Raw genomic sequence first — 17,702 nt, 5'->3', positions numbered from 1 at the left:
CCTGCTATCGGTTCAAAGAGAAGTTGGTAAGAGCAGGAGCTTTTCTTACTCCATAGCCCAGCAGCATTTCCCCCCAGTACTCAATGACATGCTTGCTCTGCACCCCCCACCAGAAGCATACGTAAAGCAGTATTTTACTTTCATAAAACAGTATTTTACTTTCAAAGCAGTCAGACTTGCTCCTGAGAGAAAACAGAAAACTCTAAAATTTATTTAACTTTGACACTGCCCTCATCTTGAACTAATTCAGTGCCAGCAGACCTTAAAATACAACTCTGGAGAGCATCTGGTATTTGCCCTGGTACTACTCAAGCCATTTATCATTCCAGTGCCCCTATTTGGACCTCGAAACAGCCTCAGGGTCCACTCTGCTACAGGATACAATTTTGGTCAGGCTCTCCCAACCTCCTTCGAGATTTAAATGGTTCCCACTGACACCTGTTTTCCCATCCTCCAACAGGGAGCAAATTTTCCATTTCAGCATCTCACGGTAGCAAGGACAGCGTGGGTTTGCATAGGGCAAACACAGCCCAAGCAATGTTTTCCCAAGGAAATGACTTTTTTTTTCCTAAATCTAGAACATCACTAAGTACTTACGAAGAGAAAGGATGCACAGACTGCTTCAACTTGGGCTGATCCCTGACAGACACCCTTAGGCCCCCCAGATTGCCCCACCAAAGCCATGCTTATTTAGGGAAGCAGGGAGAAACCACACACACCCACCCGATAAATTCGATCTACTTACCGTGAACCTGTTTTTTTATTTCTTTGGCAGGATCCAGCCACGTCTGTAAGAGGATAAAAACATTCACAGTTTAACAGACGTTCCAGAAACACCACAGAAAACTGCAAATTGCTAAAAATACAGCAAAAAGACAACATTTGACATGAACGCAGCCATGGAAACTGGAAAGACGGTGCATTTTTTACAATTTTTACTCCAGTGTGTGGTGTCGGTGGGTGTATTTCCAACCCTTCACCTACCAGGTACTCACAGGGGAGGGATAAGGAGCAGGAGAAAAAAAAACAAAATCAGTATATTAGGGCTGCAAGCACACAGCAGCAGATACGGTCCCAGCCACATCCAGCTACGAGGAGCACTTGGGCAAGACTTTATTTTCTCTTCAGAACTTTTAAAAATAGGCAAATAGGATGTTTGCATTAATTTTAGGCACCCTATCTCCACACTTACTCTACTCAGAACAAAGATTATCAAGACTTTCTATTATTAACTATGTTTTTTAACAACCTAATCACTGAAACATGAGCGAAAACTTCCAATCACCAGAGAAGGCTGGAATCTTTTACAGGAGCATGACATAAACTTCGTCTCTTAAGTATGACTCAAGTTTCTAGTAATTATCTCAGCTACAAATTTAGAAATATATTCTTTCCCCCCCCACTCTGTAATTTGGGGGTTTGTGGGATGGTGGTGCAACATAAGCCTGAAAAAACAATTCCTGCTTTTGCCAGCACAGTCTGAGCAACTCCTGGCACGTGAAGGCTGAGCCTTTCCCTTTGCAGAGGTCAGGGTCTGCCCCGCTGAAGGGGACGGCGTGGTGCTAACAACCCTCCTGGAGAGGCTACATTAAACCACCTTCTTCATTTTCACGTGCTCTGAGCAGGATTTGGACATCCAGGTCTCCCGAGGTGAAGGAATTAACTCACTGAATCCCCCAAGCTAATCTGACTTGACGAGGACACGTAACTTCATGGCAGGGAGACAGCGATACTTACATTTAATCTTATCTTTTTATACGCTTGCCCCTCTAACCCATAAAACTGAGGATACGAAAGCCATTTGGAAGGTAGACATGTCACCTCCTGTCTTTTTAGGACCACGGTTTTAAGCAGAGCATCTCTGCGTCCACGCTGGTGCCACTGCGGTGAGAACAGCTGGTAACAGGCTGCGGGCAGCCGAGCCCGGGGTGCAGTCACACACCCTCAGCACTCACCTTGCCTGATCCAGCAGACAAGTACAGCAATTAATGGCACTGTTATCTACACTGTGTCATGAATCACTGAGAAACAATCCTCCCTTTCAGAGCAACATGAGCATCAAGCTCCTTCGGTGGTGACCGGCTGCTCTATCCACTGTCACAATCTTCTACTCCCACTGTCACCCCCTGCTATTCCCATGTGGGAAAACATCTGTCCCCAGGAAGGTTTATTCCCTAAATACCAAGGTGGAAAATGCCTCAAACAACCCCTCCCTGTCCAGGAATACACACGTGCATCTTCACCTGCTCTGCACAGCTGTGGCTGAGGTGCAGCAGCTCACCCACTGGTCTCCTATTAAGATCATTTCTACCTGTCAATCAGTAACTTGATGTTGGGTCCTGTTTGAAGTTACAGCAGGAGAGACATGGAGCTTCAGAGTCTGAAGTTCAATCAAACATAACCAGAAAGATTTCCCCCCAAAAATCCCCAAAATGGTGTTTCCCCCCAGCAGAGCAAAGACTTCCACCAAGCAGCTCACTCTGCACTGGAGCTAAACCCAAAGCAGAGGCTTTACCTTCCTCAGCTCCCAGCTCCGGGACACAAATCTGACAGAATTATTTGTTTTCAGTCCCTACAGTTAAAAAGCTGCACCACCTCTTAGCCCTTGTCGGCTGGGGAGGAAGGAGGTACATGCTTTTGCTTTTGGAAGAATCGACACCAGCATGCCTGGATGTGAGAAGAGGAAGTCCCGGGGGTCTTGCAGCAGCGAGCACAAGTATGAGAGGCTCCAGCTAAACGCTTTTTACTCTTAACTGGATCTCAAAGCACACCTATCCCTCCCTCTGCAAGCTCAACAAACTCCTAGAGGAAAAAAATCCAGGCTGTGTACATGGAAGCAAATTTCACATAAAAGAAAACAGCCAGGCACCAGAGACAGTAAAACAAACCCAAGACAGAACTCTGCCTGCCTCAGATAGCAATGGGGTGTTACTCTGACTGTTAGAAGTTCACACTTGCAGTTATTAAGTCTAATGATAAATGTCCATCAGCCATGGTAACCTGGCCCGTAAGTGATTGCTGTAGGTGAAGCACAGGAATAGTCAGAATGTGAACCAATGTAACTGGTCCAAAGGAGATAAAACTGGGCCTTTGATTTCAGTTTAGCACACTTCATCTAGCTTCATCAAACAGAGCTTGAGTAATTGCTTGGGTTAAAGCATAACCAAGGGCTTAAGATATAAGACACCACTTGAGTCTAACCAAACAAAGACCTTAAACTGAAACCATATGAGTAAGAGTTTTGGAATGAGAAGCGTCACGCATGTCCTTTCACAGGGAAAGGCCTCAATTCAAACCTGCTCTGGATGGCTCCAACCAAACCTTACCAAAAAAAAAAAAAAAAAAAAAATCACACCAGTGTCAGGGCTGCCAGGTTTTACTCCTGCTCAGTTTGGTGAACACAGGCTCCAGGACTGTCAATTCTGCCTGCAGTCTGTCATCATTCAGGCTCATCTTCTACAGCCTAAGAGCAGTTAACCTCTTCTTAAAATCACAACTAAAAAAACCTGCTGCTTTTTTAGAGTGAGAAAAGACTTCTCTTCCCCTAACTTCTTGAGCTATAGCTTTACAAATTAATGGCATCATTTCGCAGTAAACTAATATATTGAATTTTCTACAGGTGGAGATACAAGTCCACATAGCTCTTTTACTAAAATCCACCTTCCTGTAGTCATTTATTCATCATTTCTGCCTCTAACCCTCTTAGTCCTTTTTTGAGGAGGACACCAAAAGCATTTTTAAGAAGAGCTCATGCACCACCTCCTCCTCAGGGGAGATGCTCCCTCAAAAAAGCTGCATCCACCTGCGTGCAGAACAACACACAACAGCAGCTGCTTACCCTGGAGGTCGGCGTGTCCCATATGGCCAAACCAAAGTAGTCTTCTTCCAGGAGATTGAGGTGGTCACAGACTTTTTTAAGTAAATCCTGCCCCTTGGCATGTTTCTGCAAATACACAAAAGAAGTTCTGTAGGTCGGGCTGCTTTTTGCCTCCTCATGGGAGAGGGGAGAAAGGGAACATAAACGAACCACACTGTACATTGCCAAGAAGGGAAAGAAGTCCCAAGTAGCTCAAAATCAGATCCCCTGGCTGTTTCTGAGCAAGCACCCATTACAGGAAAGACCATCAGGCGTAAAAATTCAAACTGGAAAGGCAATGGAAACTCCAGGTCTCTCTGCTACCACCAGCTCCGTGTCTGAAGCCCCGCCAAAGCCAAGCTTCTCAGCACAACTCAATAAACACTGAGGATTTGTAGGGATTTTCCCTCTCAAAGTGCATCTACTGCAGCGGTATCTCCCAGCTCCAGCCTGTCAATCAGGTGTTGATCAAAAGACAATCAACGCAGGGTAAGAAACTGCTGCTACAACCCACTGCTACAGTCGCCTGTTTTGGGGCAACCTGGCTTAGCAGGTCACAAAAGAAACAGCAGCTCGGAACCAAAGATCATCATTTTCGTCGCCTTTTCATCAACCCGAGCTGCTGATGAAACCCAGCTTCTCCAGTTTTGCCTTACGCACCGAAAGCTGCTTAGCACACAACCTCCTGCCACAAGAAATAGACTTTGAGCATTCCTATCTCTTTTTTTTTTTTTTTTTCCTTCCCAAATCCTGCAGAAGTGAACTGGCCCTAGGAACAGATACCCTTTTAGTTCAAAAGCATGAAGGAAAACATCCCTGAGGCACAAAACTATGGCAACCAGAAGCAGCTCATTCTATTGGAGGCTCTGCTAAGAAGAAACCACGGATCCAGTGATGCAAAATAAGCTTTACTAATGCATCGCTTGCGCCTGCATCTCTCCTTTTAGTCATATTTGCATGGCAACTGATCCAAGATCATAGCCGCCTTTTATTCCAGTCCTTCAGCTGTAAGGTCTTTAGTGCATACGGTGTGACTCTATAGGTAACACAGTGCATCTGTTAGCCTGGAGATTTCTTAAGGAATCGGCACTTAAAGACATCCAGGAATTAAAAACCTTCCATGGCCATCAATTGGAGATGATGCCTGAAAGCACTTATTCTTCTCGGATAAAGGCATTTGTGCTGCTCTTTGCCTACACCTTTGCAATTCCTTCCCAATTAAGTCTTAATAAATTCTCAAACTGCTAGAGCAGGATTAGATCGGCGTTAAAGCCAAGGGTACTTGTCAAGTCAAGAGGGTCTCACCAGCACAGCAGCCCCTCCTAATCCTCTCCGCAGCACCCACCACAACCCGCTGGACTTATAGAAAGAGACTTCTAACGTCCTGCTCAAGGCAGGACCAACCACCCCACCTGCAGCTCTCCCTCCCACGACAGCATCCGTGCAGCCTGCCGGTATCTACAGGCATCGCTGCAGCAAACTCACACACAAAGCCAGAGCAAAGCATCACCAGCATTTCAGGGAAGAGTTTCTTTTCGGGGGCTGCACACAAAATCCCCAGCAAAGGGGATGGTGATCAGGGCAGTGACGCTCTGAGCTGATCCCAGGCAGCAACAGCAGCAACACCGTTACACAAATGGCCAGCGCTGACCTACTTGCCCAGGATCACCCAAGGTAACAGCTTTCACAGGAGCCCTGTGCCCAGATCCCCTCTCCTGGCCTGTTTAAACCAGCGGGACTGGGGAAAAACAAGCGGATGGGAATATGTTTGAATGGTGTGTACCAGATTATTAATATTCTGGACAAGTACTTCAATACTGAAACGGGCATCTCTGCTAGCTTTTTATTGCCCTGACAGCAAGACAGCCCTGTGAGAGAATGCTCAAAATAAAGCAGAAGCAAAGCTCTCAGATTAAGTGTTTTGCGTGGCTGTAGGTCAACATAATAATTTTAAACTGTTTACTGCAAATATATTCAGGTGTAGGCTAAACACAGCATGTTTTTCTGTGCATCCAAGCTCCAGGAGTTATGTTAGCCTGCAGCCTGATAGGTGAAGGTACCTTGGGTGAACAGAAAAACACAAATCAACTTGACAACCCATTTTGTCCACAGGAATGGGGCAGAAGATATTGAGACGATCCCAGCCTAACACAAAAACTCTGCTCTGGGATATAAATGAGGGAGAAGATGAACAGCAAGTAAGATAAATTGGGTTTTTTTCCTGACTGACCCCCACCTTTACAAAGCAAGGCACCCTGGAAATCATAGAACAATTTAAAAAAAAAAAAATTCCTAAGCACCCAGAGATTTTTACAACAATAAATTGTTATAGCTTACAGCAATATTGTTCTGCAGTAAAGCCTGTCACGTAATTCACTGGCAGCAAATTAGGCCCCTATTAAATTGTGTTTGTGGTGATTTTTCAGGGGGAGGAGAAGGGAGAGGGAAAAGAGGCGAAGCAGAAACAAACACCAGAAGTACTTACATCCATGGCGCACTCAAAAATGGTGTCATCCAGCAAGACGACTTTGCAGTACATGTTTCTGTGTCTTTTTACTGCTTTCTGGGCAGCTTTCAAATCCTTCTCTGCTTTGGTCTCTGCAGTCTCTTGTTTCAGCTCTGGCTTGGCCCCCTCTTCCTTCGCTTCCCCTCCTTCCTTGCCCCCGAGGTCTGTGCTGGTCGGCTCCTGGTCGTCCCTCCTCTCTTCCTGCGCAGGCTGAAACCCCCCCATCACCCAAGTTGCAATTTAGAGGTGTCAAGCAAAAAAAACCATCACAAGAAACAAGCACTGCACAGGTAGGGCTGGGATCTCGCCACAGAATCAGTTATCTGACTTAAATGTGTAACCTGGGACCTGGAGCAGCAGCATACATGAGCAAGGTAACGGCATTAATTTTTAAAGCCCTTCAAGTCATTCTCAAGTCTTCATTTAATAAAAGATGTAATAAAAAATAAAAAAGGGTTGATTAGAGAAATCAAGGCCAGTTTCATCATGCAAATCTTCATGGTCTTAACGACAGCACCTTTTGGACTAGTAAGATTTTCCCCTCCTAGGACAGACACCCAGCGCACCCACTGCGCTGGCTCTCACTGGGCCCTGGGTGACTCGCTTTGCTCCAGTGCCACCAGCCCCCAGTACAGCAGCAGTGGCATTAAAGGGGGGGTCAGCGCTGAGATTTCACAGCCCTCTGAGCTGATCGAGCAGCGCTCTGCCACCAAAAAGTGAAGGCAGCCTTCATGCCACTCTCCCTTTGCCTACTGAAGCACTTTGTGAGCCAGTTTAATTCACTAAAACAGCAGAAAGAGTTGCAGTTTGTTGACAGGAGGAGGAAGGAAGCTGGTTTTTTTTTCCCACTGCCGTTTCAGCAAGTTAAAGGAGTTCACGGCAGGCTCTGACAAGTGCTGGAAGTGGCTCGATGCAGCAGGAACACGCCGCCACGGCAGAGGAAGAGCAAAACCCTGTCTTTTCAGCCCATCGCATCTCATGAAATCACAACCAGGCACAACTGCACGGAGGTATTTAAAAACTAAATAATGTCCACAAGCTGCTGACTTCTGTTCCAGCAGGGCTGGGATAATCGGGAGCAGAGAATCAGTCAAAGCTCGTAATGCCCGTCAGTCAGCATTTATCAAACAGGCAGCACCTCACAAATGCTTTCACAGCAGAAATATCTGCCGAGTGTCACAGTTCAAAAAGCCACTGACATTGATCTAAAATAAGAACTAAAAAAAAAAAAAGAAAAGCGCAAATGCTTCGTCTGAAACAACAGCCCATGGTGAAGGAAGGCTGTGGCTGCACACTCACATGCACTCAGAAGCAGCAAATCGAAGTTAAATAGAGAAAGAAATCATGCATTTTCCTCTTGAAGGCACAATTTCTGGGCTGAAATTGCATTAAAATTTCCATCTCCTCCCCATTCTGCTAATCCCAACCCTCAGAGGTACAAAACACAAGCAGAGATCATCACACGGTTTTCACAAGCTCAGAAATTTGGGAAAAAAAAAAAGATAAAAGGTGTTACTTACTACCTTCTCTACAACTTTGTAATTTTAAGGAGGTGGATTTACAATGACTGCCTGCAGTTGGCGATGCTCTAACTTGTATCGCTCCAAAAGTCAGAGTTTGCAGATATGTGACACCTCTCTGGTGTTCATTCAGAACTTAAGGCAGCAGGGTAAGTAATCCAGATTTTACCACGAATGTGCTCTGACTCCGGCAATACACACAGGCTGGTTGGGTTGTAAGAAATCCCCATCTCAGGAGCACCCACCTTCCTCTAACTCCAGGCAGCTGCATCACTAACAGCAGAGCTGCCTGGAGCTACCCAAGGAGTAAGAGAGGGCGTCCAATATCTGCAAATCAATAACCAGCTGCAGCTTTGCAAGTGTTTCCCTGTGGGGGTGTCTGCTTCAGTTTCTACCATGCTTTAAAACCTTTAAATTTTGTAGGAAAAAAATGACCCTGGCTGTAAAGAGTAGATGTCAGACAGCTACTAGGAGCTAGGCTCAGCCCACGTGTTGTGCAGAAATCCCTGTCTACATGATGCATAAGCAGAAAATGTTTGTATTTGGCAGGCTCAGCATCAGCCCGGACTGAACTGGTGACCACGTTCTGAAATGCCACACTTGTGCTCCTTCAAGTTGAAGAAACCCTTTCCCAAATCCACGTCCTCTAACACTCTCCACCTCACGCCACTGACCTGCCTTTGCCCTGCACACACCAAGGACATCCTGATGGGCAACTGTGAATTACGCCATGAATTATGAATCCGAGCCCTAGTTCTGAAGTGACTTCCCATGCCTCAGCAGAGTAAAGAGTCAGCATGGGGCATTTTAAGTTATGCTGTAAGGTGTGAGCACAATTTCAGGAGCAGGTACTTTGCGAGACAGTCTGACAGAGGAATGCAAGAGTGGGAAGCACGTGATGCAACGCAGGGAGCTTACAAGAGCCTTTTTAGCATCTCATGGGTTTTCTGATCAAGCTTACCATCCTAGGATATGAAGTTTTTCTAGTTTTGGCTAAAAAGACACATTTTCAAGAAGAGAAAGGAGCACATCACATGGAGCAAGGTGTTTTACCTGTGTTTCCGCACTGCTTAAGGAGTGAAGATCTAGCGATGGATCAGTTTTGAGCTCCGGCTCAGGAGCTGCAATTGGGGCTTTCACCAAAATATCTTCATCAGGGTTGGCTCCTAATCCCGGGTCCTTCTGGTCACCTCTGACCTCTTTAGGAGCATCAGTGTCTTTGTCCTCTTCGGACACCTGAGACTTGGGCCTCCTGAGAAAGGATGAGAACAGGCGGGAGAGACCCCGGCCCTCGGAGGTGCGGCGCTCCTTCTTGCTCTGCTCCTCGTGCGTGGGTGTGTCGCCGTTGGAGGCCTTCGGCTTCTGCCCCGCCGCAGGCTGTCCCTCCGACGTCTGCTGAGCCCCTTCCTCTAGGGAAGCCTCTTGTTTTTGTGTTTCAGCAGCTCCTTCCTCTTCCTTGGCTTGCTGCTGCTCTGAACTGTCGGCATCCGCCGCTAGACTCTTCTCTGTTGTCATGATGATGCTGTAAGAGAGGTGCAAAAGGCCTCAGTCAGGAGCTTTCCAGTACCAAAGTCTGCGTTAAGCTGTTCTAACCAAGCCACAAGCACAGACACACCAGTTCACCAGCCACACTCCCCTGCCCTGCTGACTCCAGCCTACAAAGTCATTAAGAGCAAAATCATTCATTTTGCTGTTTGCTTTGATAGAAACATCTCTATCGACATTTCCCAGGCACCTTCCACCAGCTGGACAGCGCTGACTCCAAACTGCTAAATGCCCTGGCACCAGGTCTGCAGCCTGACAAGAGCAAGCGATTAAAAAATGGAAACAAGACTAGGGAAAGGGGAGGAGATGGCAGAGAGTCTTGCTCCACAGGGCTGTCCCTGAGGTCCTCCCTTCCTCCAAGAGCCTGTTCCCCTCTGGCAGCACTGGGAGCGGAGCAGATGAGGACACGCACACGACCACGCAACCTTTCTCCTGCCACGCCATGCCAAAACCCCAGCCAGCTCGCGACGGCTTGCAGGGTTACAGCATCCTTCCTCATCACTGCAGAAATCTGGAAAGAAGAAATCTGCTGCTTGAGAGAAAACTCACACAGCCAACAAGAGTCAAAAATTGCATGGCCGTGAATTTTAACAGCTGCTCACTTGTAAACATCCCTGAAAGAAGCCACAGTTCCTCACCATGAACTAAAAAGGGGGGTATCTAAACACTGCTGCTCTGCTCGGGACGCTACTCGTCAGTGTCCATCAGCTATCTGCACAAGACAGGTCCAGAGGAACCAAGCAGGCTTCAGGATTCGTAAGATCTTTGCACTGCACATTGGAAAAATGTAAAATGAAAAGGTTTCTAAACAATCTCCATAACAGAGAGCAGATTTCTTCAGAGCCTGTGCTATTAAGCTGATGCAACATTTATTTCAACTTTAGCCTGGGCTGTTGACACAAAAAGATGGAAATCACATGGGAAGAATATCTATTTAAGGTATAAAGAGGACCCAAAATAATCATGCTTTAGAGAGGATAGAACTAATCTTTGCACGTTGCATCACATGTATCTGCAGCAATAAATTGTCACTGCTTACACGGAGCAAATAGCATATAATCCAATACGCCTTTCAACCTCCCCAGCAAAAACCTCAGCATACAAACACTTGCTCAAAAACATACTTAAAATTAAGAAACATTTCAAGATGTCGCCCTCCTACATATTATTGCATTCAACAATTTTAAACTCATCCTGATTGCCAAAATAACCAGAGTGCTTGAAAGAGAAAAGCCCTCCCAATCTTCCAAAGTACTCTTCCCTCACATTTAATGTAAAAGCTTAATATTATTCCTAATGCTGCGGTTAAAACAAAGCAGCACCAGAGATCTTCACTGAATTTGTTTCTCCTGCAACACAAATCTCCTGAGTTTATGAGGTTTGTTTTGGTTTGGGTTTTGCTTGGCTTTTTTTTTTTTGGCAAGGAGGGCTTTGGGAAAAGCAGGGATGGTAACCCACAGGGTCTGTGCTCCCTCTGGAGTGATTGGAGCTGTGTCAGGTTTGAGACAGGCTCTCTCAACTCTTTCAAACTCCTTCACTTGGATTCAGTCCCACCAGTCAGCTCTGGGGACGAGCTTCAGGGCCCATTTTAGCCTGGTCTCCTGCAGAAGCCAGGTTTAGAACATCATACCCTCCTCTCAGTGAGCTGCTCTGGGTTTCTCCAGTGGAGGCCACTGAAACAGCAGCTTTCTACCTGCACTGAGAGAACAGGGATGCAAGCAGCCAGCCTGCACGGGCACCCACAGGCACCTGATGCACCAGGGGCAATCACTGCAAGGCAAAGATGGTGCTGAAACCCAGACGTGGCAATGCTCTGAGCTCGACAGAGATGCAGATGTGCAGAAAACCCCACTGCATTGGTTCTCCTCCTCCAGTGCTTTGCACGGAGATGTCAGGACACCTTGGCATAACCCAACCGACGCAGCGAGAGCACCCAAGGGGAATTCTCCAAAACACTTGTTGAGCTGGGCATCGTGTCACCTCATTTCCCCAGAAGTCTTGCAGGAGTTTGTTTCTGCAGGATTACCACAGAACAGGCTCTGCAAGAAAGCTGTAAAACCCAAGTTAAACGAAAGGCTACAGCGGATTCACAGAGCACCCAGCTGTCTCCCACCACCACCCTCGAGGAGGGGGCAGCTTCATGCCTGCTGCTCACGCTGAATTTCCTTCTTCCCTAAACCAGAAACATCAGAGAGAAGGGAAAGCAAGTTAAACCCAACCACACGAGACACAAGAGCTCTCAGACCAGGGGTTCCCCACCCACAGAGCACACACTGTACAGTGAGTACCTGAAAGCTGCAGCTAGCAGCCAACTCGTGGGGTGAGGGATGGCTGCTGGATCATAGGGGCAGAATTGGGGTTACCTCTGGTTTAGCTGGGATTATGACACAAGTAGGGTCTGCAGTTTGGTTCAGGAGAGGTTCTGAAGAGGCTGGGCGCTCACTGCGGGGGTTAAGGAGCTGTGATCAGTTTGCAGATGGCAGCATGTGGCTGATTTGCCCCTGCAGCTCTTAGAGCTGTTCCCCTTCCTCCTGTGACCCCTTGCTAGGGACGCTGCTGGCCCCATTAGCAACAAAAGGCTCCATCTGCAGAGTCACCCCAGCCACCACGCAGGCAATTCATGCACTCAACAGCTATCCAAAATCTCCTAGAGATGCTACAAGGCACTGAGGGGTGCAACGAACTACGTTCAGCCAAACGCACATCACCCCGAGCCCACGATGCAGGACAGACTTGCCACGGGCAACTCCCAGGGCAAAGCTCCCCGATGTCCTGGCAGGCACAGGGCAGGAGGGACACGCTGCAAGACTGCACCCCCATGAACACACAACAACAGCGAGCTCCCTTCCGCACCAGCTGCCAAAGCAGCCTGCTTTGTAGTTGCCTCCCACTGTGTTTGTTTTGAATAAATCCATTTGTAAGAATCTTTATCGAAACACACAACACTGGAAGCACACTGCTCTTAAAAATAAAAAGGCAGAATCAAGGCTCTTGAGATGATGACTGCAGGGAGGGCACAGCTGAAGAGCAGCTCTTATCAACTGCGGTAAACAAGAGGGACAGTCCACAAACAAACATTTCCTCCATGCATAGTTTTCTCTTTTTAAATATCAACATTTCTGGAACAAGAAAAGTTGACTTGTTTGGATTTCAGAGCCGCAGTCGCAGACCCTTCCTGGCGCAGGAAGGTGGGTCTCGCTGGTGATGAGCAAAAGTCTCCGGGTCTTTCCCCCAGCTCCTGGGAACCACCTCACAGCTTGGCCAGATCCCCTCGGTGGGGCTGGGGATGCAGAGACGGGGACGTACGAGCCCTTCCCTTCCCAGCCCTTCCCTATAAACATTTAATAGCAGCAGCCAGCACCAATAACTCACTGGGTGCAGGCAAACATCTTGCTGCAAGACCCGAGCGTGCTTCTCTGATGCATGGGCTCATGGCCGCTTCCTCCCCTTTGAAGTTTTATGTTCAGAAATGGTTTCCTAAGCACTCGACTGAAAGCAAAGAGATCTGTAAGTGAGCAACATAACCGAGAGGCCGCATTATTCAAAAAAAAAAAAAAGCACCTTTGCTGCACAGAGATGTTTGCTGAGTAGTATTTTGTTTTCAACCCAGCCCACAGCAGAGCCAACACAAAGAGCAAAGTTCCCACTCTGCTGCTCTTCAACTTGTTATTTAGAGAACGCACTGCCCACAGCCAAACCACAAGCAGATTTTTATTTAAATTAAACTCTCTTCCACTGCTATTCCACAAGGCAATTCAGCAGAGCCTGCAGGTGCTGCTGAAGGAGGATGCTCTGCTCTTCTAGGAGCACCCAAGCAGTGCTGCTCACCTCCTGCCACACTTGTAAATGCTGGATTTGGGGTTTTGTTTTGGTAGAGGATGAGGGTTTAATGTTAGACAGCCTGAAAAAGGCAGGCTCTTCACAAGTCTAGTGTAGAGAAGGCGTTTAACGCCACAGAAATAAGCAAATCAGAGCAAAACTTAGATATGATCCCACATAGAGATTTCAGAGTAAAAATCTCATCAGAAAACAGTTCAAGTATGCATTTATATTTAAGCACTTTAAGTTTAAGAACATGCTATTCCAGACAAAAAGACTTTAGCAACAGGAAGGAATCTGAAAAAAAAAAAAGGTAATTAAACACACCCAGAGCAACCTGTGAGAAGAGAATTAGGCTTCTCCCCCCCTGAGGAGACCCACACCACCGGTCGAACTCCCCACTATGAGCATCCCCCTTCACCTGCACCAGATCAGCCCCCAGGAGAGGACCTGGACCTCCTGGTGTCCCACAGCATCACCGGGAATGTCAGTGCTTCGGTGATGAAGAGAGAACCCTGCACCCCTCGTCTTAAAAGGTATCAGCAACTCTGAACATCAAACGTGAAAGCAAACTGCTACACGGGCACCGTATGCTCCTGCTGTCCCCTGCACAGCAGACCCTCCAGCCACCCTGGAGACGCCCCAAGCTCAGGGCTCACTCCTGTTTCTGTGAAAAGGCAACGTCTCTACAGGCATGCAGTCACCTGTACACTCACCCTGCTTTTCTGCATCAAAATCTTTTAAAAGAAAACAGACTTACGGCTTAAAAGGAGCACAAGGGCTCATCCTGTTCCTAACACCCCTGGTTCAGGCCAACACTAATTCATACCTGGCAAGCAGAAGATAGCAAAACTCGGTTTCAACCCCACACCGCTCCACAGGCTCTGCTCTTCCAGACGTCGAAAGATAACCACGCTCCAAGTCAAACCATTCCCTTTTTCCAGCCTGCACACACACACGATAATTTATCTACAATACAGATTTTACAGAAGCTCAACAGATCCCAACGGCTCCCTGACGAGAAAGGCTCCAAGCCTGGAGGATGCTGAATTACTCACTCGCTGCGCCTGCGCTCCCAGAAGGTTGTCATTAAGCGATGGTGGTCATTTAGTTCTCTGGAAATAACAATGCTGCTCGTTTGGGTTGTTTTGTGACGAGTTACAGAGGCCTAAAGAAACACTAATATTTAGATATGCACCTAGCACTGTCTTCTACCTGTCAACATGCTCCGGTCTCTCTTATTTAGGCACACAAATAAGCGTAGTAATAGTAAAACCTAACTTATCCCTGCTTGAAAAACAACTTATGGCTTATGCCACAACTGACTTAATTTCCAGTGGTTTAGACTTTCAGAGAGAAAATAAAAAAGGACTGTCCACCACCAGGAAGGTTTGTTTCTCAGAAGCACAAACCGTTTTGCAGCAATGCCCAACGCCAGATAATGGTAATCACGCTGCTGGAACAAACTGTCTTGACCTTCCTACCCAAAAATGCGCGGCTTCGCCAAACACTGCTGCTACAGCAAGAGCTGGAGACAATGATAAGAGAGAAATTTCTGCTAAAAATAGGCAAAAAATCAAATAGTTTCAGCAACAGCGTGGTTTTTTAAATGCGTTCCTTCCAATTTCATAATGTGTGTGAGAAGCACACAATTCACCAGGGAAACTACATAGAACATTGCTCTGAAATAGCACAGGCTGAAAATTCCGTTTTTTTCAAGACCCGGTACATGTACAACAAACCTGAGTCTGTGGGTTGGAGAAGAGGAAACTGCAACTGCCACAAGCAGGACTCGCCCCACGCGTGTGTTCAAGTTACGTAGCCTACACATGATTTCTACTACGATTAAAAAAAACATAGCAGAGAGCTGTTTGTTCAGGGTTTTTTAAACAAAATTAGAAATTCAAACGCAATAAAGTAAGCCTCTCAATAGGAAATGTAAACTTTACAATACTGTAAAGCACCAGAACCTTTCAAAATGTATTTAATATATTTTATCAGAGGAATAATTAGCACTGGCATTTTATAACCCCTGTTAGAATTAACATGCATCGTCTTTTTGTGCTGGTACTTTGGGTCTTGAACAAAAGGGATGCTGATGCTCAGCTGGCAACGCTGCCTTACCCAGAGGGTAACAGGAGACTTCAGGAGCCTCATCGAACGGGGGAAAAATAAACCACCCAACACAACACAGATGGCACATTACAACCGCCCGGATTTAATTCTCACTAGACCAGCCCTCATAATCTACTGTATGTCGGCAGCACCGTGCCCCTCTTTCATCTTCTGTTATCGTACAGCTTTCCTATTTAAATGAGGGCAAAAAATAGTAGCTCACCATCTGCTGAAAGCAAATCATTTATGTCAAATTGAAGACTGGGCTTATAAAATGACCTGACTAAATGGAGCAGTAAGTGCATTACAACCAAAGGGAGCCGGGAGCTCCTCCCCTTTATCCTCAGAAATCCTCCCTGGATGCTAGAGAATTCCTTATGCAGGAATTCATGGGCTTTGCTCATCAGTAAAGCACTGAAATTTAAATGAAAACATGAACTTGTCGCTGGAACCTTGTCTACAGCAATGGGTTTGGAAAGGCTGCCCATGTGGGACCTGTTAAGAAAACTCACAAACTTGGAGCAGTTGGACCCAGACTAGAGCCACGGGGAAGGCGCATGCACCAGGCTGCCAGCAAAATAAAGCTGCTCACAGAGTACCCCTCCTCGAGCTGCAAGAGCAAATCAGTAGTTTGCTAAAAAGACTAAGAAAACTGTCAGTTTAACACAAGTGTTGCTTTCTATTCCGTACCGAGCAGCAGGAGTGACTCTCGGGGCTCCCTTCCCCTGCTTCAACAGAGGTCAGAGCAGAAACAATAAGATTTTGCCTCGAACGCACGGCGCCTGCTGAAGCTTTTCCTCCGCAGAAACAAATCTCCAAACCAGCAAACCTCCCACGGAGGGAACAGCGAGCTGAGCCTCTGGGGCAGGAGTCACACCGAAACCCTCCCTTGCAGAAGGAGCCGGTATCTGCCCGACCCGGCGGAGGAAGGGAGGGACCCCCGTCCCCATCCCCTGTCCCCACCCCATCACCCTGCAGAGAGCATCCCCGCTCCATCCACCAGCCTCCCGTGGAGGCAGGGAGCGCGGGCAGCCCGGCACACAAGAAACCAGGCAGGCGCCAAAAAAATCTGTGCAAATAAAAGCAGCGGGAACGACGCAGCCCGCAAGAGCGCCGGGAGCGAGCGGCGCTTCGTCACGAGCGAGCAAAGCCAAGGGCGCGCGGGCTGCATCCTGCAGGTCGCTCCATCACAACCACTCCTGACTCTGCACTGAAGGAATGAATACCTGGGCTGGCGAGGACAGCGAAACAGAGACGGTAACCCCAGTGCCGCACACGACCGCAGCCTTCCTCCTCCAGCAGCATGCTGCTTTCTAAAGCACCAGAAATAAGCAATAGATCTCAATCGACTGAAAAGGAGGATTTTTTCCCATGCATTATTTATAAGTGTGGTGGTTTTTTTTTATTCCCCCTGCCTGAACACAGATGTGTTTACTCACACTGTGCCTCATTTACACTCAAGGTTTAGCATAACAGGGCTCATTTTCCTTCCTTACAGTTTTTCAAGCACGGGGGTAAAGCGTTTTTTGCTTTTGTCGTTTTCCCTTTGGCTGTTTCCAAACCAAAGCTATAATTAGAACCCAAGAGGGACCTGCATGCTCCTTTGATAGAGAGCTGCCTGCTAGATAAATACCACCCGTGCACACACACACAGAGAGGCACCTGCCAAGTACGTACCGCTGCAGCACCGAGAGCCAGAAGGATGTTTGATGCTTCCGAGCATTGATGTTTCAGAGGTTTTAGCTCTGAACAGGCTTCATCGCCTGCTGCTTCTGCTCTGCAGCGGGGGCCGACAGCCCCGGCTCACACACACGGGCTGTTCCTCTGCTGCGTGCTGGGGACATGGTGCTTAACCACTGGATTTGTAGTTATACGGCGGCAATACAGTTTGCATTCATCCGAGTGCCTCAAATACACCTGCCACACCCTTGTACAACGCCCGAAATTCATTAAAAATAACCTATCACGCCAGTTATTTTTACATTGTTAGCTGCACAATAAGTGCATGGCATTTAAACTGAGGAAACCACTTACAAGAAAGGCTGGCATGGCCTCAGTCACGCTAGGCTCACCCTCTGCCAAGCCCAGGTTAAAGCTAGCTAAAAGCATCCTCAACCCAGGCTTTAAACTGGACTTACTGCTTCAAGATTGCCACTGAATAGGAAGGATATTTAAACAAGTTAGCACCTGTGCTACCTTGAGCTGATTTCAACACCTTTCCTCCTGTAAATCAGCCATTGCTTCTCCTCCTCCTGACACCAACACTCCAAAAATATTCAATGCAAAGGAGATTCATTCTCCCTGGCAAGAGTCTGCAGTGAGGGATATCCCCAGGACACTG

At 47.3% G+C, this 17,702-nt stretch overlaps 1 protein-coding gene across 23 annotated transcripts in view; it reads right to left on the bottom strand.

Annotated features, from left to right (window-relative positions):
• Positions 1 to 17,702, bottom strand: part of EPB41 (erythrocyte membrane protein band 4.1) — an 80,499-nt gene that overhangs the window by 39,716 nt on the left and 23,081 nt on the right. For all 23 annotated transcript variants that reach the window (XM_026863498.1, XM_026863499.1, XM_026863489.1 and 20 more), the window contains 4 exons: positions 8,936 to 9,404; positions 6,342 to 6,572; positions 3,839 to 3,943; positions 746 to 788 (listed from right to left, as the gene is read on the bottom strand). In XM_026863498.1, coding sequence (XP_026719299.1) covers positions 746 to 788; positions 3,839 to 3,943; positions 6,342 to 6,572; positions 8,936 to 9,397 — 841 coding nt within the window. In that variant the 5' untranslated portion in view covers positions 9,398 to 9,404. Of the gene's footprint in view, positions 1 to 745; positions 789 to 3,838; positions 3,944 to 6,341; positions 6,573 to 8,935; positions 9,405 to 17,702 lie in introns of those variants that run through there.

The sequence above is a fragment of the Athene cunicularia genome (genome assembly GCF_003259725.1).
Source record: "Athene cunicularia isolate RWA chromosome 23 unlocalized genomic scaffold, athCun1 chr23_part2, whole genome shotgun sequence".
NCBI classification, from domain to species: domain Eukaryota; kingdom Metazoa; phylum Chordata; class Aves; order Strigiformes; family Strigidae; genus Athene; species Athene cunicularia.
The sequence above is the reverse complement of the archived record's forward strand: the minus strand, read 5'-3'. Positions and strand labels throughout refer to the sequence as shown.